The 25529-nt window shown below is 37.2% G+C and overlaps 1 protein-coding gene across 1 annotated transcript in view; it reads right to left on the bottom strand.

Moving 5' to 3' along the window:
- HDAC9 (histone deacetylase 9) overlaps window positions 1–25529 on the bottom strand; it is a 269848-nt gene that overhangs the window by 91373 nt on the left and 152946 nt on the right. The window contains exons 17-19 of the mRNA XM_053979425.1: window positions 16121–16228; window positions 4411–4466; window positions 4081–4168 (exon numbers count right to left, since the gene is read on the bottom strand). Of these exons, the coding sequence (XP_053835400.1) occupies window positions 4081–4168; window positions 4411–4466; window positions 16121–16228 (252 nt within the window). The remainder of the gene's footprint in view (window positions 1–4080; window positions 4169–4410; window positions 4467–16120; window positions 16229–25529) is intronic.

Here is a 25529-nt window from a genome sequence, read left to right as displayed (position 1 = left end):
TGGAGACTCCAGATGAGCAGTCATTGAGAAATCCCAGTCCTTTTGTACAATTAGATATTTATACACCGGCTCTTTGTACTCCTTGCCTCAGTGATGGAATCTAGCATCCTGTTTTATGGAGGAATTTTATGACTTATTAACTGCCAACAGTTCATAACCCCTCAGGCTTAATTAACTAGCCTCATTGGCCTCTGAAGAAAGACTAATGTTTAAACTACAAACTAGTATTTTGCAGAAGGATCTATGGTTTACAGAGCTTTTTCACAATTCTTGACAGAACACTAAACATAAGAGTATTCATTGATTTGCCAAGTTCCACTATTGAGGTCAAAGGCTCTGCGACCAGCTGAGTAAATTGGCTTTCTTGAAACATTCAGTTCTGTTCAGTCCCTCAGCAGTTAGATCCACATCAAAAGAGATGCCAGATGCGGAAAGGACTTCATACTTCATTTTTGCAAAATCATGACGGCAACAGTTGAAGACATAGGAATATGATCTCATTAGCTATTAAATCATCTGGCAGATAGGATGGTGCCTTCCACAATCAAGGAGTGACCTTGGTCAGTCTCCATATTTCAAACATTATATAATGACAGTGAATAAAATTCTGTCTTTAAATAAAAGGCTGACAAAGAAATACTGACAGTATATCTATAAAACAAAAGCTGATGATGCAGACATTTCCTTTTTTTTTAAGTTTGTTTTCACAGTTCACTACTATTCCATGTGGTTAGACACACAAGAATTTTACAAGTGAAAATGGAAAATCCACTTGCCTTTCAGTAAAAGAAAAGTTTAAAAAAATGTTTTTTCACTGGCATTTCTAAGTTGAAAAGTTATAGATATTTTTTAGTTTCCTCCTTTAAGCCATCCCTTTGAAATTTCTGATTTAAAGAATTAAGGGGGACAAACAAAGTATGCTGAATGGCAACACTGTCGCTGTCACCCAGTCTGAATTTATTTTACAAATGTTATGAGGTCTGAATCCAATTTAGTGTCTGCGAAACAGAAGTCACATTCTCCTCACTATGCCTACTCCAGGAGGGCTCAAGCTGTACCTCAAGGTGTGCACTGCCAATAGCATAGCAAGCACTGAATATTGCTTGTCCTTCTTGCAAGCTGAAGCAGCCCATGATTTTCACTCACATTGTTCAGAACTCTGAATTGATTGAATCCTACTTGTACTGCATTGTGCTTGACTTGGACCTCCTCTGGGACCTCTGTAGGGTAGTATTATAAGAGTTTCTTTTCTTTTCTATGTTGAAAGTACTTGAAACAACATAAGGATGGAGTTACAGCCCAACTGGGACTTAATGCCAAGGTTAAATGTAACACATGAGACGTGCAAAGAAGAACACACTGGTATGAGGCTGTTGAAGATTTCAAGGCAGCCAGTCTAGTGTTAGATGGTTCTGACTGGCAAATGAAGTAAAATCTGACATGTAGACTAATCCCAGAATCCCATTCAGCCTTCAGCTGTGACAGAGTTAATTAGTTTACTCCAAAAATTGACTCAATTGGCTTACTCCAAAAAAGACTCAAATCCTGCTAACATAAATGCAAGTATGGATGATCCTGGAATGAGGATTTCAACAACCAGACAAGCTATGCTGGGCACATAGATAGATCTGCAGGGACACAGTAGGACTTCACATTGGTATTTTAATTAGTCTTTCTTTTCCATACATATTTGGGGCTTTAGGTATATTCTTTCTGTAACAGTTTCCAAAACAGAAGGAAAAATGTTAAAGAGGCATAGAGATATTTTTTTTTCCTTATTACTTTTTTTTTATTATTCAAATCTCAAGCTAGCTTTCTTGTTTAAACTTTGATTCCACTAAGAGCTCTTTTTTGAAGACCAGTGACGTCTCTGATTAGACAAAGGAATGTGTTCTTTAAGACTGTGGATGTTAGCATGAGGGAAATGAGTTCGTATTCTGCCCGTAGTAGATAAAATGTATTCAGGATATATAAGTCAGTTCAAAATCAGAGATTTATGCAAATGGTGGAATGAGGGAAAAAATCCTATCAGATAGGTCTTTTATTTTACTGTATAAATAGATTAAATAGATGAAGGGAAGATTGACAAAAAGTTAAAGATTTATATATGAAGACATGTAGCAGCTATGAAGACTACACTTAATTTGTAACTAGAGTACACTTTAGTGTGTGGGACTGGATATTACTTTTTAATATTTATATTGTAGTAACATGTATAGCTGCCAACCTGCATGAGGTCCTGCTGTGCTAGTCACTATCAAAATATAATCTTAAAGGTTGATTTCAAGTCTAACATCTGTAATTCCATTCTTTCTTTCAGATGCTCCAAACTCTGTTGGTGGGAATAAAGATGTCACTATCAACTTGTTCATTCATTCAGTTTGGCCTATGATTTATCCATAGTTTGCATGCATAAGAAATTTTCCATATGAATTTTTGTACATCATTGCTCTGACCATGGAGCAGACTAGGGACTGTACTGCAACTGCTCCAGAAATGAAGTCATCTGTGTCAGCCATATATTTCTTCCTTTTCACTCGCTGAGTTATTCTGGTCAATGGGACAGTTGCAGAGAGGCTGAAAATTCCCTATCTACTTTCCTGAGTAAAGATAGGCAGCTTCACAGGTAATCATTTGCACAGGTAATCATTTGCACAGGTAATGATTTTTACATTTAACCTTGCCTTGAAAAAGGGAAGTGTTTTGGTTTTTTTCTCAACAAGGCAAATATAACATTTACAGTCAAAAAGACTTAAAAACATTCACGAATTTGAGTAGGCTTTTCCTATTAAAAATGAGAATAAACAGAGAGTTCACTTTTGACCAGAATTTACAGCAATGAACTGAAAGATTCAAGTCAGCAAACAGACATAACATACAGTAGAAGTTAATTTTTCAGAAATAATAGTTTCTGGCAGTTTATAATTATGTTTCCAAATGATAGCAGAACAATCTGAGAAATATTTCAAAAACATTCTAAGAATATTTAATCTACACATATACTTAGTCTGCCACTCATTTTTCACTTACCATTCCTTCTCCCACACTCCCCCTTTCTCTGCTTCTCTTCAACAGTCAGTACGCATATTTAACTGAACAAAAGTGCTAGATGGTAAGGCCATGACTCCACAATAAGATTTAATTATGAGTGCAGATATGAACAAGATTTAGACTATTAAGCCCTGCACTTCAAAAACCCTTTAACATATTTTGTCTTTAAATCTTTTATCACCTGCAAAAATTAATTAAGTGCAGATGTAACAGGTTAGGTTTTGATGCCAGGGTTCATTTCCTGTCTATGCTTTGTCAGACACCCTATTACACCTCGTCATGAACTGTAGGAAAACAAAAATGGTGCTCATAAATCAGCATTCAACTTTCCTTGGGCTGTGCATTGGGCTGATCCTTTGAGTGCACGGCAGAGCTCCAGTTCATTATTCATGAAAATAATATAGCCAACATGCCAAATGTCATCTGCATTTAAATAATCCATTTGTTAAACATATTAAGTATTGTGCAAAAATGCCTTCTATTAAAATACAAGACTAATCCAATGAAGTGGATTTTTAATCACATAGGTTTTCTTCAGAGAACCACCTAAACCTGGAATACATGACTAGAAAACTTCTTGGGGGGAACGACCTGTCAATTTATTTAATAATATCAAAGTTATACAACAAGTCAAATCATTGCGAACTGGGGAAAGTGGTCAATTTTGTTACCAATGCAACAACATTCTTTAAAGAATATCTTTAAAGTTTCTATTCTGTAGGGAAAAGTAAACTTGTGTTCTGTAGGGTTATGTTAACAGTGGAAGTATCAATTCATTTAAGGACCATAAAAGTTGCCCTGATCTGTGCCTTCTTCTCATTAAATTGCAGTTAACACCACTAAAGTGAAACATAGATGTTTATAGCTTCAGTACTGCCATCCTGGCTTTAATGAGTTCCCAAAATCAGAGGAAATGCACACCTTTATGACTTGTAGGTATTAAAAGCAGGAAAGTCGGAGTTATAAATACAAATTCATTATCTTTCATCTAGATGCACTTCAAGTGTGATGCTTGCCAAGAATACATACCAGATCTACAATCAATATCTTGCCTATATTTAGCTTGTCTCTCAAGTATTTGGCAGTAATTGCAATCGAATTAAAAAAGCAGAATCCCCTGTGGAATAGAGAAGAACAGAAATAAGAAAGAAAATCAGTCAGGAAAACAACTATAAATAATGTTCAGAGCATTTTAAAAAATGCTATATGATCTCTGAGGCCATAAATCTGCTTCTGGGAGTACCTAGAAAGCCTTTTCAGTCATCTGCTAGCAATTACAGTTCTTCGGAGACATGCACAATGCAGGTGATTGCCAGTAACCTTAGTGCTCCAAGATGGGCAATATTCCCTGGTACTTACATGGCTGTTGATTCTTCAGCATGATGGCCTGGGGGCCTTACAACAGCAAAGCCATTCTGTAAGAACAAGATAGGTTTTCAATTATCAGCTTAAAAAAATACTTGACTCAGAGCAAAACAGAGCAGCAGGCAGATGGGATTGAAATCTATTAGAGCCTCTTGAGCACTTTTTCTATCCAATCACCCTTTCATAGTACTGCCAGAAATAATACTGTTGAGAACAGTGGCAAATAAGCTATATAAATACACATATGTGATACATACATACACACGCAACATGATCTAAAGAGGAGAAAAAAGGCAGAATGAGAAAGCCCTGTTATGAATTCTGCTGTTTAGTATTCGCATTTAAAATGAAAGTTATCTAAGATCATGCAATCTTAATTTGTTCCGTCTTGAGATGCTTCAAAATAGAAGTAGCTTAAGGTATATATTTTACATGATTAGCCATTGTTGACCTTACCTCTGTATAGACTAAATGATAAATTCCGACCCCCACACACATATAATTTCTAACAGTAGAAAAAGGATGACAATGAACATCTCATATTTCTGCAAACCATACATTACACTTGGGAACCTGCTATGCTCGCAAGTTAATAAATTCCCTGAAGTCAATTTCTAACACACTTTCTGGAACTGTATGTACATTTCATAAAATACAGCACTAGGATCAGTGATGACAAAGGAATTTTTTGCCTCTGGAGTCACTGAAGATAAAAGAAAAAAGGAATTTCTATTCTTCCAGTGTGGGTATGCTAAAGGGAAAATGTAAAAGTGTTGGCAAGGTAGCTCTATTCAGAAAGTCAGATTATATGTTCAAGAAGCAGTGTCTCATAAGGTTATGTATCATATAAAATTTCTCTTACAACAGTTAGATTCAGGAGAAACACTACTGCTTCATAGCACTTCCTCTTTATTTCAACTACCCAAGAGAGTCCTATTCAGCTATATATATGCCATCAAACTAAGACAATTACCATATACATAAAAATAAGAAATTATAATCCGTACATGAGATATCTGCCCATGAGATATCTTGTATTTTCACACAGCTCCACACAAACACTAGATGAGTATGTATGCCTGCATGACCAACCAAGCATTGTATTCTCAGACAGGAGAGGACAGGAAGGAAAAGGTTGTAATATTTCTGTGTTTTATTCATCAGTATTAAAGTATTGCAGTTTGATATACTAAAACTCGATAAATGTAAACATTTCAGTCTTCTCTTACCTGAGAAAAACATAATAATCATTAAACTTTCACTCACACTGGTGTAAATATAGAGGAACATGGCAGTTAATAGTCACATTGGTTCCTGTGAATCTGTTTATTTACAATCATATGAGTGTGTGGTTTGTGTGTACCTGTGGAATTGTCTACCTAGGTTGCTTCACTGGCATTTATTTATAAACAAATACTACCATGTTGTCTTGTCTTATTTAATTTACGGCTAGATGTAATCCAAGCAGACAGCTGCCAAGTTTTGTGGATCATGGCCATAGTTCTATCAGAGTACAGTAAACTTAAAGTACAATACCAAGGGAGTGCATGTGTAACAGTGGTTCTTCTGGCCACCTTTAAACAACATGAGGGATTTGACGTCATGACTTATTTTGCATTAAGTGTCCAAATTAAAAATACAAACCCAAACAAACAAAACACAACAACCCAATAATTAAAGCCACAAAAACGATATATGTTAGTATGCATGCAGGCATTCCTGGAGATGGGATATAAATTTCCTATAGATCAAGCACACCAGAGGGAAAAATAAAAAAAGGCATTGTGGACTGCACTAATTTGCAGAACTAAACCAGCCTTAGACTCCAAGCTAAAACTGTATTCTCTATCCTTCTGAGGATTTTTTAACATTTTCTTCTCACACAAAATGTGACTTAGAGAAGAATTTGGCAAAGAACTCTTTTGTAGCCTTTATGAAAAAACAAAGTTTGCTGATGAATGTTGGGATAATGAGCTGAAAAAAGACTCAGCAAAGAGGGTATTATTAGAGAAAGAGCATGATGCTACCTGCATTTTCTTCTCTTGATATTTTTAGGAATTTGGAAGAAGTCCATGAAAGGCTTAAAGCTGCCCCTACTCAGCTAACAGCTCATTATTATCTAACTTTATCAGTATTCCCAAAAGATCAATATAATTAAGATGATTATCTCTAGGAGGATTTCATGGGGCAATTCAGAGATAGAAAATATTAGCACTGCTGTTTTTGACAATATGACAGTTACAGTGTAGGCTTCTCTTCTGTTCCCTTTGACGAGACTCTTTGGAAGTCCTGTTTTATTACATCTAGGTAATTTCTGGAATCAGAGCTTAACTATTACACTATCTCCACCAGCACACAGGATATTCACAACAGGGTTGTGACCACTTTTTATGAGTTTTTACGTCACAAAAAGTTCAGTGTTCACATGGGAAATTTTCTTATATTAAGAAATATTGAATATTTTGAGAAACACTGTGCATATGTTACACTGATGATAAAATATATAGTTGAATTATACCAAACACTGAAACCTAGTTACCATACAGAATTATTGGCAACTTTTGTGCAATGGATAAAACACTTAATTTCTCCTACTTTCAAACTTTGCATGAACACAGTATACATTAGTATAATGTAACATGTTTTTTTTTATTTAGGCAATTTTAAATACCAGAGAGTAAGCTCAGTAGACAGTAGAACAGTAGGCGGAAAAGCAAAAATCTGCTTTAAAGATAGAAAGACTAACACAGAGCAATATGTTGAAAATGAAGCCAACACACATAAATTCAAAGTGTTTTTGTACAGAGCCTTATTTATACTAGGATACAGACACCTTTATAAGTAGACAGAACATTAAACTGACTGACAGACGTGAACATTAGAAAAACGATTCATGTCTGTGCCATTATGTGATTACCTTTATTTAAATTTGAGGATTAAGAATAAACCCTGAATAGAGATATTCTAAAATCTGTGCATATTTGTACAACAAAGGAAGAGAAGTCTGCCCAGACTCAGTTTACACAGAAGATCGTCTGCAGATAAACCTGCTGAGTTGGACCTTTAAAGAAAACTAAGAAAAATGTTAGTCTTTTTCCACAGTCAGCTAAGTATTCTCTTCTTTCATGACTCTAAATAGGTAGTTGGATGCTTGATTTCCAAAGAACACATCCTACTGTGGCTTTCTTGTCTTTGGTGGTCAAGTTAATCCCTTTCTGCAATATTCTGGGTTACAGTGTTAGTCTGCATCAAGCTTGGGCATCTACTGTGCCTCTCCATGAACATTTCCAAGACAGGTACTCAAGGCAATACCATAACATGAGTGGACAATCCAGGACTTAGAACTGACCATCTATAGCAGAGTTCCACTGGGGTTTCTATTACATTACCTCCATACAGGAGGTAAAACTAGACGCAGACAATTTTTCTCTAGGGCAATATGTGGTCATTGTTGCAAGGTGTGAATGATTCTACATGACAGTCTTGAGGAGCTTGTTCTGCCTAGATTCCAAGTGAACCAAGAGTTACGTGGACAGTCAGGTACTCCAGGTATGGTGAGAACCCTCGCTGAAAAGCAGTGCATAATAGTTTCAGCCTGGTACTACTCCAGTAAAATCATCTGGCTTTTTGTAGACTTCAAAAAAAGCCAGTGCCATGCAAAAAGTAGCAATAAACCACAGCAGGTACTCCAAAAGCACTTATTGAAGTAGCAGAAGACTCAGGTTCAACTTCTTGAACATGGGGATGAATTTGACCTAATACTTTGTGTATTTAGGTTATGAGATCCATAAAATAGATATTGAGACACATCTTTTCAGTCTAAGTTTTCTAACAATAGGTCTGGAGTCCTACTCTTCCTCAGCTTTTATTCAAACACAAAAAATTGTTAATTAATATTAGAAATTGAAGGTCTTCTTGTATTTTAAGCTGTAAAACCCTGTCTGAATGAGCAATGACACCTATGTCGTCTATTCAAGAGGCAATAGGCACTGAAAGAGCAGAGGCTTCATATGAAAAAACCCTTTTACTGTGTGGATGACCAAGCAATACAGCAACTTGCCCAGAAAAGTTGTAGAGTCTCCATTCCTGGAGATATACAAAAGCCATCTGGACATTCATCTAGGCAACTAGCTCTAGGCAGCTCTATTTGAGCAAGGGAGGTGAACAGAATGACCTCCTGAGGTCACTTCCAACCTCACCTGTTCTGTGTATTTTAGATGAAGACTGGGTAACTAACTGGGGGTCTGAATTCCACGCTTGAAACTCAACTTGCTCCTAAGGTTAGGTGTTAGAAGTTTTTAATTTATACTTGTCTAAATCCCTTAACCTATCTTGCAGTTAACTCTTAAAATTACCAGCGCTTAAACAAGGCAGTCTTGGACATGCACTTGTTTTTAATGGAAAGGTTCTATTTTTTGCTTCAATGTGCACACATTTCAGAATGAGAATTATACAGAAATGTATAATACATCATTAGACAGAAATGTATCAATTTGTCCGGTCAGAATTTATATTCACCAAGTTACACACACACACACACACACACATATATAAAATAATATCCTTATAAAGTTATATACAAAACAAAGTTATATACAAAACAATTTCTTTATATTTAAAAGGTCCATACAGTGTAGCTGACAGGTCTAATCCCTAAAGTGGCCTAAGTGCCATCCTTAACTCTGCCGTCTCTGGTGTAGCCAAGACCTACAATAACAAACATCAAGGCTGCTTTAAGTCTTGGCTGCCTACAAGAATCCACTTGCAACTGCTAACAGGAAGATAACCATATTCTTACCAGTGCCACATGCTGTAACACAATTCCAAGCTATGCCATCCATCAGGGAGGGTAAGCATGAGAATGAGTGGTGTAAGGCTGAGGCAATCCTTGGGCACCTATTTGGGGCAATTTTACAAGCTACTCATACAGTCAGAGCAGGAGTCAGCAGTTGGCCCTGGGGGTCTACGAATGCAGTGAACAAGAACCTGTGATTTAACAGAGCAATACTAGCAGCATGTATATTTGCCAAAAAAACAGTAACGGACATGAGGGAATACTATTTTGTCTTGCAGAGGAAGCTAGTAGAGGCCAAGTACACAGAAATGGACATTAAACACTTAACTTTGATGGAAACAAAGAGTTCCCTGTCTGCTTTCCTGAAGGCCTAAGTGGATACCATCAGAAAACACACATGAAAAGCTGGTGCTTGCAGACCAGTTGAGATACAACCATAATGGCCTGTTTAGCCACAAGTAGTGTTAACTATATTGGGAAAGAAAGCAGACAAAAGAGTTTTAGTACAGAGTGGTCATGGAGGTAAGCCATGTACCACACATATAATTAAAGTTGTCTGATTATATGAAATAATAACAGTCATCCAGCTATAAATATAACCATAATTGCTGGGATAGAAAATCTAAGAGATGGTTTAATATGAAATTTTGCAATTTTTCTAACTTTGTGAAAGCAAAGAATACAAACTACTATCTCAAAGATTTCATTGATAACTTTGAAGGCTTTTATCAATCATATCTTTAATAGTAGTAAAATAAGAATTCATTTGTTACTGTTTCTCACAAACATGCATTGTTCAAAATGCTGTGTATGGGTGTGGAAAAAATGCCTCTTTTTGTGGCTGGCTCACATCACTCAGAATTTTTTTTCAAGCAAAGGGAGATTTTTATAGGGCAGAGGGTGAAAAGGTAGAAGCAAGGGTAGGGAAGAGCTTGCAGGAGAAATACTGTCCAGGTGGCACCTGGGTGCAAAGCACATTTCAGGAAAGGAGATTTTTGTAGGTAACCAGAGGAGTTGTGTGGGGTTTTGTGTGGTTCAGGCAGCCATATGAATTTGCTGGCCTAAAGCTTCACCAGAGGAAGGATACTATGGGACTAAGGAGACATTTCTTTTCTGCTATTTTTGCTTATTTTATCTTTAGAATGATAATTTATTTTATATTTGTTGCAAGAAAACCTAACAAGAGAGCTATTAAATATGGCTGAGAGATTTTTATTCAGAATACTTTTAAAACTAGAAACTAAGAATTTGGGGGGAAGAGGTGGTTGACTAAGTTAAGTCTGTTTATTCAGTGGATTATTACTGCTTACCACATGATGATTCCTCCATTGCCTTAGGTGACAAAGGCCTTGAGAACAGTAAAAACCAAGCTCATTTGGAATGAGAGCTTCAAGTTCAATTTAAGTCATCTGTGGATTGTACAAAGACACCAGAATAGCAATGACCAAATTCAGGAGGTTTACTTTGGTATTGATTCAACTTGACATATCAGAAAGAACAATCCCAGGAATGTATCAGATTCTGGTTCAGGGGAAACTCATTTCAATTGCTTTCATTCTGTTAAATGACCCTTAGCTACCAACAGGGCAACTTTACATGTTTGTTTGTGTGTGTGTGCGTGTGCACACCCACATATGATAAGGTAGAAAACGGCTTTTGCTTCACTTGATTCAGCTGAAGTGCATATTCAAGACAGTCTCAGACCATGCTTTTAACTTACATGCCTTTATTCTTGAGTGTTATTTAGAAAAATTGCTTCCTAATTCACTCAAACTTTTATTTTTTTAAGCAGGGATTAATCACACAAATCCTACCAGCTCTTGACAGCATTTTGTGTAGGTCTCTTCTGTTTCAAGTTTGCCAAATTAAAAAATATTCAGCACTACATGTTTCTATCATAGAAAACAGTGCTACCATCACCAAGATTTACATATTTAAAGGATATGTAAAGTAAACTAGACAGTAATCCTTATTACAGGTTCTGTATTTAAAATACTTAATTCTACCTTATAATAGTACTGAAGGGGTCATCTGAGGCTGAAGAAAAATGTTTCAGTAATGTTCCTTTGTATTTTCAACAGTTACATGTTCTGCTCTGGCAGTGAATTATCTATGATGATTAAAAGTCATCTCCCTTTGGGAGAATGACTCCCATCTCCCCTTTGGTAACCTCTCCCAAAAAGAGGTTTTTATTAGGTATACTATTTTTAAATTATATTTTTCATCTGTATAATTTTTATTCCTGCCAGTCAATTTAAAGATATTGATGACAGACAAACAGAGAAATGTACAATTTGTTATCAGAAAATAAATTAAAAGACATTTAATTTTCACAAAACAACACAAAATAAAACAACTATCACAGGAACAAATAACATTTTGGAGGACTTCATTATTCAATGAAATATTATTACTGCAAAATTATCATACTAACCTAACTGAACTCCAGCTTTTTAAATGTAGTATTAACCATTTCATAAATACCTAATATATGGCAACAAAACAGGTGCCGGCATCAACATGAATAATTTGGTTAACAATATCAAAATATCATCAACCTAAACTATTTCAGGAAAAATAAAAACAACAATTTCACAAGCTAAGTCCTAAAGATAAGATTCTTTACAAGTTCTAACAGTTACAAATGAAATCTGAAACTCAGAAAACCACAGATGCATAAACTCTCCTTATTTTTGTCCAAGACTTTTCTAATGTGTGGTTTTTAGAATATGTATGTACTTGTCCAGTTGGGTGGCAGGAGGGACGTGCCTGCTGTGTAGGACAGATGCAGAGGCAAGGGAAGAGTCTCCTGGTGCACAGCTGCTAGTGAGTGAAGTAGCACAGCAGCAAGGAGGGGAGGTGAACTGAGCTGAGCATCACAGTGGATTGCAGGGGAAGCACCAGGCCAGGCAATAAATGAGATGGGAGGGCAGGGCAGCACCTTACAGTGTCACATCCTGTGGCAATGAAAGAGAGCAGTGAAAGCCTCAGGAGACACTTCTGTATCTTTTTTGGGCCTCTTTCTGAAGATGAGGTCATTAAAAGCAAAGGCTAGAGACAATGATTTCCAGGCTCATGAGATACACTGCATGCAAGAAATCATATGCTGGGCACTACCTCTATTTCTTCCACAAGCACTAAGGAATATATCATAGAACTTCTCTTATCTGATAAAATTATTTACTGGATATGACTAAGGACTGTGGTGGAATTCTATTCACCCAGATCCACATACTCCCCTCTTCTAAAAATCTGTAGTCACCAGCAGACTATTAGAAGCTTTCTACATTATTCTGTTTGGGAAATGAGAAATGACCAAACATAGATACATAAAAACAGACAGACAGGAGAGATGTGGCACTGATTCCACATAACATAAATACCTCATGGTGCATCAGCAGCTTTCCTAATTATAAACAGCTCAAAAAAAGTAACCTTCATGCAATAATTAGTCTCATCTCCTACTGTAAAATTGACAAGAACACATTCAACAGACATGTAAATAAATTAATGAAAAAAGGAAAGCATAGCATTTGATTCAGTACATCACATTTAATAGTACTATATATTTCAGTAGTGATGTGAGTCTTTATTCCCTGTTAAATGATACCTCAAAAGTGGATATTAATGATTGTTCATTATATTATTAAGCAGATCCACAGAATGCTTCATTTTAACAACTGTATATAATTAAATAAAAAAATACAGATTAAGACTTCCCAGAGAAGCAACAATTTGTCTTAATTTAAAAAAACAAAACCAAACCAAGCAAACAAAAAACAACAACAATAACAAACCAACCAAAACCCCCATACCAACCCCCCCCCCCGAAAAACCTGCACCACTGTTAATTACTATTGTGGCTATTGTTTTACATCCCTAGTACTGCCATACTAATGTTTTTCCCAGTGATCAAGGAGATCAAAGAAATCTGATGTCTCACAAGGGGTTTGAAACACAGCAAAAAGAATTCCTCTTAATTCCTTGTCAGTTTTTGAACACTATCCAAATCAGATGAACAACATCTTGCTGTTCTCAATGAGACTTATGTGCAATGGGACTGATAGTCTCAGGAAATTCAGAATAAAGAATTTTTTGCCTTGTATATGACTTTGACTCATGCCCAGCTCTGTAATGAATCTCCCAATTGTTCTGCAGACTTTCATGGTTTATTTTGCAGTCTCATCTCTTTTCTTAGCAACATGTTCCTATAGCTCCACCCTACTACTATCACTTTGTGCCACAGCAAGCAGTATCAGTAGAGACCATGGAATAAGCGTAGACTATGGAATGTCCTGTCCTTCCTGAAACGAACTTTATATGTCAGATCCACATCCATACAGGGCACTTGATGTTTGTTTCCACACTCTAGCCCGGCACTGTTGTAAAAAATGTGGGGTTTAAATTGATTGAATTGACACCAAACTGCCAGTACACCATCTGATAGCAATCCACAGTGGTAAATATCCAGGGAATGACTATGGTGTGCTTCTCTGCTGTGCTCATCTTCTGTTAACATGTTGTAGAGCTGTTATAGCTTGCATGCAATTCTTGGAAGGTGCTTTTTTTGTCATCCAAAAATTCCGAGGCTGTAGCAGATCATTCCAGATTCCCATCAGAGCTTAATCCTCCCACTCAGTACTCACAGTACAAGCCCCAAATGGTTGCTTCACATGCATATTTGCTCAATGAATGCACATGAAAGTGGGCAACTTCATCTTCTTCCCCTTAGAATTTCACAAATACACTACAAAATTGGTATTTTCCCTAACAGAAACAGCTGATCAGATAAAATGCAGGAAGATGGAAAAGGAATGTGTAAAGGCATACAGGTAGACTGGAACATACAGATCTATGGGTCTAAAATCATATGGAGATTGTAGAGAACTCCAGAAAACACTGCCAACTGCCCCCAGTGCAATTTATGATATGAGAGTATTGACAGCAACTTGCTTGCAAACCCTGGGTTTGAATGGATGCAGTGTCAACGCAAACAGGATGACTGTGCTAAAATAGCTAATGTCAGGACTGTTGCATTTACAGAACTTCTGCTAACATGCTTTCCTACTGACAGTCAGGCATTAATAACCTTTCCATAGCCTTAAATGAAAAATACCACATGCAGATTGATAGCTCATACAGATGCCATAGAGGCATGTAAATCACTGGGCTTCATGCTGGAAGTCTAGGAGCAGGTTAGATAAACATCTATAAGGAATAGCAGGAATATTCACAATTCTCTTTCACAGCAAATCCCTTCAATTTCCATTTTTCTGATGATTTGGTTTGAATCAACTACTGGGCATATTGAAAAATTGCCTTTCCTATGTTTCAACTTGCAAGTTGCATGAGACTTCAGTTCTCTGCATTGTAGAAAAATATTCTATTTAGAAGCGACAATAATGTTACATTAAACGACAAACTAGTTCTAAATATAGAATACCTAGTACTAAATATAAAATATTTGTTTACAGACTCCTGCAACACCAATAGAAAGAGAAGTCTCACAATGGCTGATGATTCTTTTTAGCTGTCTATCACACACTTATTTAAGGAAGAGCATTCACACTGTGTGAGACACAACACAAATGTATAGAGGTAAGTGGCATAGATTCTGCAGTGGACCTCACTCATGTCAAGTACACACAGGACATATCTCACTATTCTTACCAAAACTTGCTTTTAAATTGCCTTAGACACTGGTGTGTGTCCTACAGTTTCTAAAGGTAAGAACTAGCTAAAAAATCCTTCCTCATGTTCATTATTCCTCTGTGTGGAACAATGCACAGTGAGTTATGTATCTTACTATGCCCAAAAAAATCTTAAAGGGCATGAAGAAAGCATACACAACAGGATCCCATATAATGCACCCTGCCCCTGATCTGAGATTCAAAATTTGTGCATTTTGTGTGGTACCTGGCTAATGATTTCAGTGCCTGAACATAAAAGTTCATATAAAAATATAAAACAGCATTCTATTATGTCAGAGCTATAATACTGCATTTCACCTGACTATGCTCTCATTTATACCCTGATACAATCTATATCTATATCTATATACATATATATATCAATATATGTACCCATTCCCAAGTAGGTAGCTAACACATTTTGATTGAAATAAGAGAAATATACAGGAAGAAAATTTTCCAAACAGAATTTGTAATTTTAAAAATCACCATGCAGTGTTAATTTAAAAATATTTATTTCCATCTTGATTGTGGAAATAGGACTGAATCCATTAGTATGTGGACTGGAAAGCGAATAAACAGTTTCATTAAGGAGACATGTTAGCTCCAACAATGTTTATTGGGGCAAGCCTGCACTCCGGCTACATATGGTGTACCTTTAAATAGGGCCGTTAAAATACCAAATAAAATGTCAAAGTCTGTCAGGTCTGGAGCTTTTATAAATTGTTTAGACTGGGAATAATTTGGGTTTCGTACATCATGCCTTGCAGATCCGGCGGCACAGAGACCGGAGAAGGAAGGGGCCAGGGAGAAGCAGGGGCACGGTCAGGCTGGCAGCCGGGCACCGCCTGCCCATCGCCCTCCTCGCCAGCCGCGCCCCCTTGTCTCCCCTCTCTCTGGGTGGTATCCAGAGATTACGCACGTGACAAAACAACCATATTAAAAAAAAAAATTAAAAATAAATAAAACTTGACTTCAAAGGGAGCGCCGCAGCCACTGGCCGGAGATGAGCACTAACTTCACCTCGGGCTGCAGCACCTCAGCGCTGGCAGTACCCCGGGCCGCGGCAGCTCCTGCACTGCCACACCTTCGCGGACGCGCTCCCGGCTCTCGTCCCGCCGCCCTCCCCGGAGCCGAGCGCTGGAACACCGCCGCCCTTGAGCCCCCCGCGCTCCCGGCCCGCCCGGCGCTCCCACCCACGGCGCGGCCCGGACCTCACCTTCAGCTCCCGGGAGGCCACGCGGGCCGCCAGCTCGATGACACAGCCCACCGCCATGCGTGCCGCCCCGGCCGAGTGCAGCTCGTTCCAAACGGTGTCACTGTCCACCTGAGCAAACAGCCGGCCCCGGGAGGAAGGCAGCGGAGAGGGGAGAGGGAGAGGGAGAGGGAGAGCATGAGAGAAAACAAACCCGTGAGGGAGGGCTGGCAGCGTGACAGCCCGTGTACAATAACATCAGTCTTCCGTGCTGGCCAGCTGAAAGGCCTTCTGGACATGGCTTTGCTTATGCTTTCTCTCTGCACGGGCTTCTCCAATGGAAACACATTCCTGTCATGCCTCGCTGCCATTCCCTGTTTAGATTTCTCATTACAAACAGTGTTACATCGGCCGGGCCCGGCCTGCTCGCCAGACGCTCCTCAACTTGGCTGGCGAGGTGACAGGGACCTGCCGGCACCGGGAGCATCGGGAATGTCCATCGGGAATGAGCAGCCACTGCTGCCGCAGCAGAGGCACGGGCAGCCCGTGCCACGGAAGCTCGTCAGTGGCACATCAGTGGCCCCTTTCTTAAACAGAGTAGTAACCTCTCGTTTTTCCTTCCCAGGCGGTTGTTTATAAGTGACTGAAATTAACAATTAATTGTTTCAATAGTTTCGGCAGGCACTCTTGCTATAGACAGAAAGCAGAATTATATACAGCAAGACCCTTGCTGTATCTCCAGTCTTGATGAACTAATAAGTTTTGGCTAGAAGGCTTTATTTTGTAACAGATGAAGGAGGGGTTTTAAAGCAGAGAAAGTTATCTTTTGCACCTTCTAAATGAGAGTGTGACATGTGATCCATTACATTATAAAGAATATACTAAAAACGTGCCTAAGCAGTACTGCTGTACAGTTTCAATCAGTGTGCTTAAACTTTACTTTTGAAATCTATTTTAATGAGTATTTATTTGCAGAAACATATCAAAACACATAGGTGAAATGTTGTATATCTCTATATATACTATGTATTATGTAAAGCAGACAAGATGGTGTTAAATTGTCTGAAAAAGTTAACCAAAGAGACAGCCAGACTTCCTCGATGCGCCATGGGAAGTGCATTTAATTGTAGCATACCGTACAAATTTATCATTAAAAGAAAAACGGTTAGAAATAGACAAAATACTGTGGCAGATGCTATTTGGATGACTTCCAAGCACACTGAGACATGTTTTCAGTTTGAACCATAAGCTTCTGTTCCTAATTCCATCAAAAAAAAAAAAAAAAAAAAAAAAGGAAAGAAAGAAATCAAGTAATTGAAAATGGATGCAACTGCTACTTGACTCTAGAAGTTCAGAGGAATTTCTCTGATTAGTCATTTGAAACAGAAAGAAGCTTGATCTAAGCATGATCTTCTCTACACCTGTCAAATTTCTTTGCCATTACTGTTACAATAATATTATATTTCAAGCTATTAAAATGATCTTTTTTTTTCAGTATTCTGGACTTGATTTTTCTATCATTTTGATCAGTTTTGTGTGCATGCAGCAGAACTAATGAAAATAGTTTGCATTTGCAGTAGACCTGAATAAGAAAACTGGATTTTGCTTTCAAAGTTTAGAATAACAGTAGTGACAGCACACTGTTTTCATCTGAGAAACTCAAAATGTTGCACAAACACAATTAAGCCTCATCAGCTTGATATGGGATGATTTATTATACTTGTTTTGTAGATTGGTAGCTTGAGACTCAAATAAAAGTTGATTTTGGAAAGATGCACACTGATCAATAGGTAACAAGAAATAAGAAAGAAACCAAGTAGTAAAAAAAAGTAGTGAGGTGAGTAACATCAGGCAAACCTTTAAGTTATCTCTCAGTTGCTTTAGAGGAACTGTGAATCAAATTTCATTTTTAAAGCTAATCAGGAGATAAATAAGTAGAGGTCATTGGTTAAATCAATTTAATAAAACCATAATAAAGTTTGAAAAATACTGTGCAGTATTTTAAATAAGGAAGTATCAGCAAGAGGGCTGGGAGGGAGTACTTTCTTACCATTTTTATGGCCAGCAAATTAAGCTTAACGTGAAGGAGTGGCTTATGAAAATGATTCAATGGCAGCTGCTCTGTACACCAGGGCATGAGCAGGAGCAACCTGCATCCTCAAAGGGACTATGATTCATTTCCAGGAAGGCTGATTAAGTTAAAATTGTAACCACAGCTTGAGAGTACCCACCCTTAAGACAGTTGTCTGCTCTGACATGTGAGACTTCAGCCTCTCCATCTGCATTGGCCAAGGTACAGCATTTATCATTTTCTGCTTTCAGCTGAGTGTGAGGAGACTGAACTGGGACAGTAAGACCAAGTATCTTCCACTGAAAAATATCCCTCAGACCACTTGAATGACTGCTACCTTAATTTACCTGGACTGGTAGAAAAAATGGGCAATCAGGAAACAGAACAGTGTTTCCTGAGAAATTTTTCAAAAATGACCACCTAAATGAACACAGGAAATTCAGGATATTTTAGCTAATCTCTTGGGTATGGTACCTGTAATGAGTGGTAAAGTCTTAAAGCTAGGAGTAGCCAATTGAAGCTGCATACTTTAATGTACATTTATTATAATACAAGAAAAGTAACATAAATACATGAATATTTACCTTGAAAAGGTAACTATTACAAACTTAGGTGTCAAATACTATTTAATATTCTTGCAAAATTAAGACTGAATTTCTGAGGAACATCTCATGAAGAACAACCTGGAAGAACTAGCATCACATAGCCAATGCTTTAGCTGTAACAATTAGAAAATGCCATCTCACTCCATTTTCTATCTCTGTTAATTCTATGTATTCCCTTAAATGTTTCAGGTGTTTAAACAGAGATTTTCTTTTAGTGTTACTCAGTGTTTACTTTGTAAATTGCTGTTGAAATACAGTGGTATAAATGGCAAACCCATTAAAATTACAGCTACTGGCTGGCCCAGTTGTCAGGCTGTATATGAAATGAAGCTCTAAAATCCTACTGATACGCTTTTCTATATTCCTGTGAGATTAAATGGTTGTATTTTGAACAAGTAAAGGGAATAGGATTAGACACTGTGGTTTCTGGTTCTAGTGCATGTATATATCCCATATATCTGACAGCCTATCTGTATGCTGACTATGCATGAATTTGTGACAAATGTGATGCTTTCTGAATCACAGACTATGACAAAGTTAGATGGAATTTTGTAAGAGGTTATATTTGTTCAAGTGCTTTGGAGCAGCCAAAGAATTCAGTTGAAAAACTTTCTGGATTAGGACTGTTTTTCAGACAATGTTAAACAAAATTTACAGAAAACACAGCATTTGTAGCTGGATTCTAACCCAGAATCTTAGCCTTTTTTTTTTTTTTCTGTTTAATTATGTTTCATATTTAAATATTGCTTCCATTTAGGAGTCCTTTAAAAATTGTCAGGATAGAAGAATGTTCTGAATTGAACCAAATGAAAAAAACATGTTTTTTAAAGCATCAAAACATCAGTGTTGAACTATGAGCATACTATACATTTTGTTACCAAAAATCCTATCGCTGCTACAGTTCTTCAAAGCAGAACTGTGCATGATAGTGCCAAGAGCCAGAGGACTCAAGCCCTATCTTAACACTGACTTCCTAACACACATATGGATTTACTTCACTCCCAGTTTCCTGAATGAGCACTGTAGGTTGCAGGCTTTTTTCAAGCACATCTAGTATAGCTCAATCATTGGCATGTGTAGCAAAGCTAATACTCTGCAAAGCTACAGATGATAGAAATTAAGCTACCTGTCCCTGAAGTGGATGTGGAGGCATTAAAGAGGAAGGGAATGACTTAAGTAAAAAGAAATGTAGGTAACTTTTCCTGACTGAATGAATTAATATTTCAAGCCCCATGTATAGAAATTCTCTGCTTTGCACTACAAAAAAAAAAAAAAAAAAAAAAAAAAAAAAAAAAAAAAAAATTGATATGAATGCTTCCTCTAAGAAATATCTATGTAATAATGCCACTTTATCAATGAAGACTTTAAGCATACTCAAAACAAGCTAACAGACATAAAACTTGTACTATAACCCCTTCTGGGCTAGAAAATTTATTTTAAGGAAGCCTGACTGTAAAGTTTGAAAATTACCAGCTCCTTATGCTGTGCTCAGTTTGGCATATGTGAAAATGGTGAGGAAAGATACATCAATATACCTGAAGGAGAGATTCCTTACTTCAGTATCTTTCTGAAACCACTACAGTTGACAAAACTGGAAATGTGCCTTGTCCTGCTATTTAAATTTATCTGGAATCTACCTCAGGGGGGCAAAAAAGGACTGTGATTAATAATGCTAAAGCATTTCTAAGATAATTGCTTTTTGTTTTACCTGTCCTTCCCAGCTACAGCACCTCTTCATTCCTCATCTTCTATTTCAGTCCTCTTTTTCCAGAAATCTCCTGGGATCTGCCAAGTGATCATTGCATCACAGCTCTGCTGACCAGAGATGCTGCTCACAATCTGACTAACCTTTCCGTTTTTTACACCCTGCATGATGTATTCATCTGTGCGAGTTATTTCCTAAATTATTGTTAACTCTGAAGTTGCCTTGAATACAGCCCAGTGAAAACTATATGACAATATACTTACTCCCAAGTTACTGCTTTGGGATGAATCCAAAGCATCCTAGAATTTTTCTCTCCCCATTCCTCCTCCCACCTGCAAACACACATCTTGTGATTTAATGTAAATTCACTTTCTGCAATGGAATTCTGATTTTACTCCTAAGAGGAATTAAAAATACACTGAATTGCTCATCCTGCTCTGGATTCTCTGCACAATTGTTGTCATCATTAAAATCAAAACCAGTCCTCTTAGAGATACCACACATCCCCACAAGAGACACTCGTTTTCTGACAACAGGTCAAAAATGCAATTTGTCATCTAGCTGTTCATGGAAACTTTGACCTGTGATTCTCCTTGGATAGCAGTCATCGTATTCTGTGTGTCCAATATTCAGGACAACAAGAAGTTCTTTACAGTACTTTGAAAGGATTCTTTGCCCTTTCTTTAAAAGAGTAGAGATTCGGCTCAACTGTTTTTGGATGGAAGTTAGTTAAGTATGCATTTCAAATGGATACATTTCAGCACAAATCTAGAAAAACTATGTTAAAAAAATGTTGTCCTTTGATATAAGTGGTTCTAATAGTGAGGAGTAAATGAAGTCTGGTCAGCTCACAATAGTGTAGCTATATGCAGTAAACAAACTGATTAAGAACCCGTGACAAATAATACTGGAGAATACTGACTTCCTCAGTGATACTGATATTTAATAAAATCTAGATATTCAGAGCAAATTCCCATGTTTTAGCTTTAAAAGCATTCAGAATCTCACACTCTTTCACTTATGCCAGAGCAAGCATGTTTCTTTCCATTGCTGGGTCTTTTTTAATATACTGGCATGAAAACAGAAATTAAATATTTTTCTGAAGTGTTTCAATCTCTAAAAATTGTGTGGCATTTCGGTATCACTTCCAGCAAGGAGTCTGTCATTCTTAGAGACAGTTGGTGCCAGCTAACGCTACCGTGTAAGTTTGTAATATTTTGCTCCTGACCATGAGCAGTGCAGCTTCCCAGGTGTCACGCTCATAGCTCTAACCTCCCACTCTTACAGATGTCCTGGTGATCATTCATCACCTCTGTGATTTCCACCAGGAAGCAAAAGGTCCTCAGTGTGCTTCTCAGCTGCTGTTTCATCTCACCATGACTAAAGAAGCGAAGGTGTGCACATCATCTCCAAGGAACAACTTCTAATGAATGGCCTGTCAGCCATGTCACTCGTTAAGGAACAAAGGAGAAGAGGTTTACATGGCTGACGTCTTTTCCATAAATTCCAGATACAGGAAGTGTGTAAAAGTGTACTACTTTAGGAAAAATATGTATAGTGAGTTTCCTTTATTTTTACTGCTATTACAGCTGAATCAAGGATTTTTTTCTGTCAAAGGCATTTCCAGCTGTTTTGATGTAAAATGCCTACCATAAAGAGTACCCAGAATAGCAGCTTTGCATATTTTCTTGCCTACCAGTGTGATTTACAAACAATTTGTGAAGGGCATGTGATCTTTAGGCTCCAGCAGGATGAATAGTTCAAACAACCGCCACAAATCATTGCTTAAACAAAAACCACGGAACTCCGTCTTGCATTGACTTCTGTGTTTGAATAATTCCAGTAGGAGAATTTATCAGTAATAATATTTATGGAAAAGGACTTCTAAAAATAGTTTTAAAGGCTATTAATTCTGACCCCAAAAGTATCTTTCCAGGCTTTCCACAAGAACAAGGAATGTGAACAATACACAAACTAATTGGATGCAGAATACTTAACATCTTTCAAGTTTTACCTGCCAGTGGTGAAGTAGCATGAGAGGCCAACCAAAGTCAATTTTCAGAAAATATTCAGTAAAAATTTTAATTATTAATTAAATATTGAATGGCTAGCAGAGTTACTGATGTTGGTAGTCATCCCCTGATTTAAATGCAGTATCCCCTCTGTAAAAACGAAATTCATCTTAAAGTTTGTAAAAAAAAAATTAAATATGTGAGGTCTTTATTGGAAAAGAAATAGCTTTGTATTCAAAATGAGAAGCAGAAAAAAATCAGGCTAAGTCAAGCTGAAGCTTGAATACAACAATATCTCAAAAAGAAATAGCTCTACTTGGTTTCTCTCTTTAACTTGTATGACAGACATGCAGAATCTCAAGGTCTCATAAAGCATATGTTAGACCCTGTAAAGGATCTCAAAAACTTAGTGAAACAGTGATGTGTGGATCATTGATAGGGGCACTGGAGGGAGGATAGCATGGATTAGATGTGGATTAGGTCTTGTTTTTAGAAAAAACTCATAAATAAAACACTTAGGCCCAGATTCAAGTCTCAGATATGTGGCGTATATCACCAGATGCTTGTAAAAAATGTTACTGCACTTTCAGGCCTAGCCCTAAGTAGTCTATTAATTTAACTTGACATTTGTTTTAGTATTTAATGGGTTAGTGTGTGAAAATGCATGTGCAACTGCCTTCTTATGTTTGATCTTGCAGTTTCCAGGAGTTTGTAGACAAGGAGATACAACAATGTATAGTTGGTTGTAATGCATACAGTTACAGAAAATGCAACTTCTTTGTGCACTCTTGAAGCCTTAGTTTTGAAAAATTTAATAATTTACCACTGAACACATTTTTATAAAAACATAACATTTCAGTTTTCTGCCTGGATGTAGATGATCTTTATGTTAGAGGCCACTGTGGGACTACACTAGAACCTGGTGTTCATTCAGATAAGCAACACATGAACATTTAGTCTTCAGAGAGCTCTTCTGTCCATCTAGGGGTTAAATTCTGTCAATAAACACATGATACATTTTTAAAGTGCAAACGCGAATTCTTCTTTGATTACAGAATTACTGTCAAATCCATATGTGTGTATGTGACAAATTCTGGGAAGAATGAATAGTAGTAGTAGTAGATTGGATATGGTACTATCCCACTATTTACATTTAACATACCTGTGCATATTTATCTATCTATATCTAATCTATATCTATATCTATATCTATATCTATATCTATATCTATATCTCATCTATATCTATATCTATATCTATCTATATCTATGTTTTCTATTTTGGCAAATAAGGAGCTTCTTTGCATAATGTTTGCCTTTGGCAACACTATATTTTTTAGAAAATGCAGAAAATTAGGTAAGACCTTTTAAGGTTTGGCTTTACAGTAGTTTATTAACTTCCCAATAATTTCTGTGTTCCAGAATATATTTGTATATTTGTTTAAAAATTTAATCTGGTTGAGTAGCAAGGGGAAACCATCTTTTGTTAAAAACGTTAAAAAATAGTTTGAGAGACCAAGTTGTGCATTTGATGTGTTGTGAGATTACCACGTCTGAGCTTTTTATCCTTGCCTGCTGCAAGTAAAAGCAGTCTGGAACTATTCTAGAACATTGTATTGTGCCTGCAGCAATGGAACTATGCCTCTCAGCTAAATAGTTTGACCTCTCACAAAACATCAAGCTCTGTGGTAGATGGCACAGGGCCACCTCAGTGCCATGAAAGAACAAGAATGGGATGAAGTATCTGCCCTGTAATGTGAAGAAATTTTTTTTTTGTGGCCATGGTGTTGATATGATAAATGTGGCATTCTCTCCCTGCCCAGGAGATGCTGATGCACTTCCCAGAACCAGAGATGGTCTGTGTACCTCAGTAAAGGAAGGCTGACTGTTTTCAGCTGTGATCAAGATTCACCTTATCACACTTGTTTGGGTTTTTTTCCCTAAAATCAATGTGCATAAAATTTGAAACTTAGTTGTTTCAAGTCTCTGTCAGTAAAGTAAATCAAGGCCCTTCAGTCAGTTCTTCTGATCTTAGGTAGAACGACTCCTGCTCTACTGATGCATGTGGCTTTCTAATGCCACATAAAGCTGGACAAGGGAATCTTCAGAGACCTATTGCTCTGGACTGCAAGTTAATTAAATGTTAGTTAAATGTTAATTAAATTAATTCTATCTATTCATTATTTTTTCTTTAGACAAACTTCCAGCTCTGGCATGGTTCCATCCCCAGTGGCCTTAAATTGCCTTGGGGTGGTACCAGGGTGGCCTTATTGATCACACATTTTTGTTGACCTCTGCAGAAAATATCACAGTCAACACTGTGTAACTGTGAGTCCTAAATAGTCTGCAAAATATGTCAATTAAAGTATAATGTGCCTGTTTTTTTTTGATTAAATCTTGGTATTTCTTTAGGGGTGATATAGCTGACAGTTTTAGGAGGTAAACAAGTCCTTCATTCCTGGGAGCCTTCTGCAGTGTGCTCCAAAATAATGTAACTGGCAGATTTCAGTAGGTTAATGAGTCAGGTAAATAATTTAAAGTATTTGATGAATATATCGGCAGCATGGTATATTAATGATTTCACAATGGAAGACTTAATATTGAGTAGATGAGCATATAGGAATTTCAGATTGCTTTCCCAAAACTAGGAAACAGACACACTTTTTGTTGAGATAACTGTACCTATTGTGGTACAGCCTGGAATATAGGGAAAAGGCAGAAGTTAATTCTAATATCTGTGTGGAGGGGATGGTTCATTTCAGTGCCCAAACTATGGGCAGTCTAATTTCTTTACTGACACATTTGTATGCAGGTATAAGGAAAGATACCTAAGCAGCCCAGAACCTAAACTTGCCTCAAGAAGGCAATGGCGCTGCTAATATTTTCTTGATTTTTACGCTGTTGTACCATGGTAATGGAACCAGTGTGGTACCATTAGCTCTTACAGAAATAAGAGGAATGAAGAGTCATAATATGTAAAGGCTGAAAATTCTTCCTGGGCACAGACTGAGAAGATCAAGGGAAGAATGAGAAGCAGAAAA

This window comes from Vidua macroura, chromosome 1, assembly GCF_024509145.1.
Source record: "Vidua macroura isolate BioBank_ID:100142 chromosome 1, ASM2450914v1, whole genome shotgun sequence".
Taxonomy (NCBI): domain Eukaryota; kingdom Metazoa; phylum Chordata; class Aves; order Passeriformes; family Viduidae; genus Vidua; species Vidua macroura.
The sequence above is the reverse complement of the archived record's forward strand: the minus strand, read 5'-3'. Positions and strand labels throughout refer to the sequence as shown.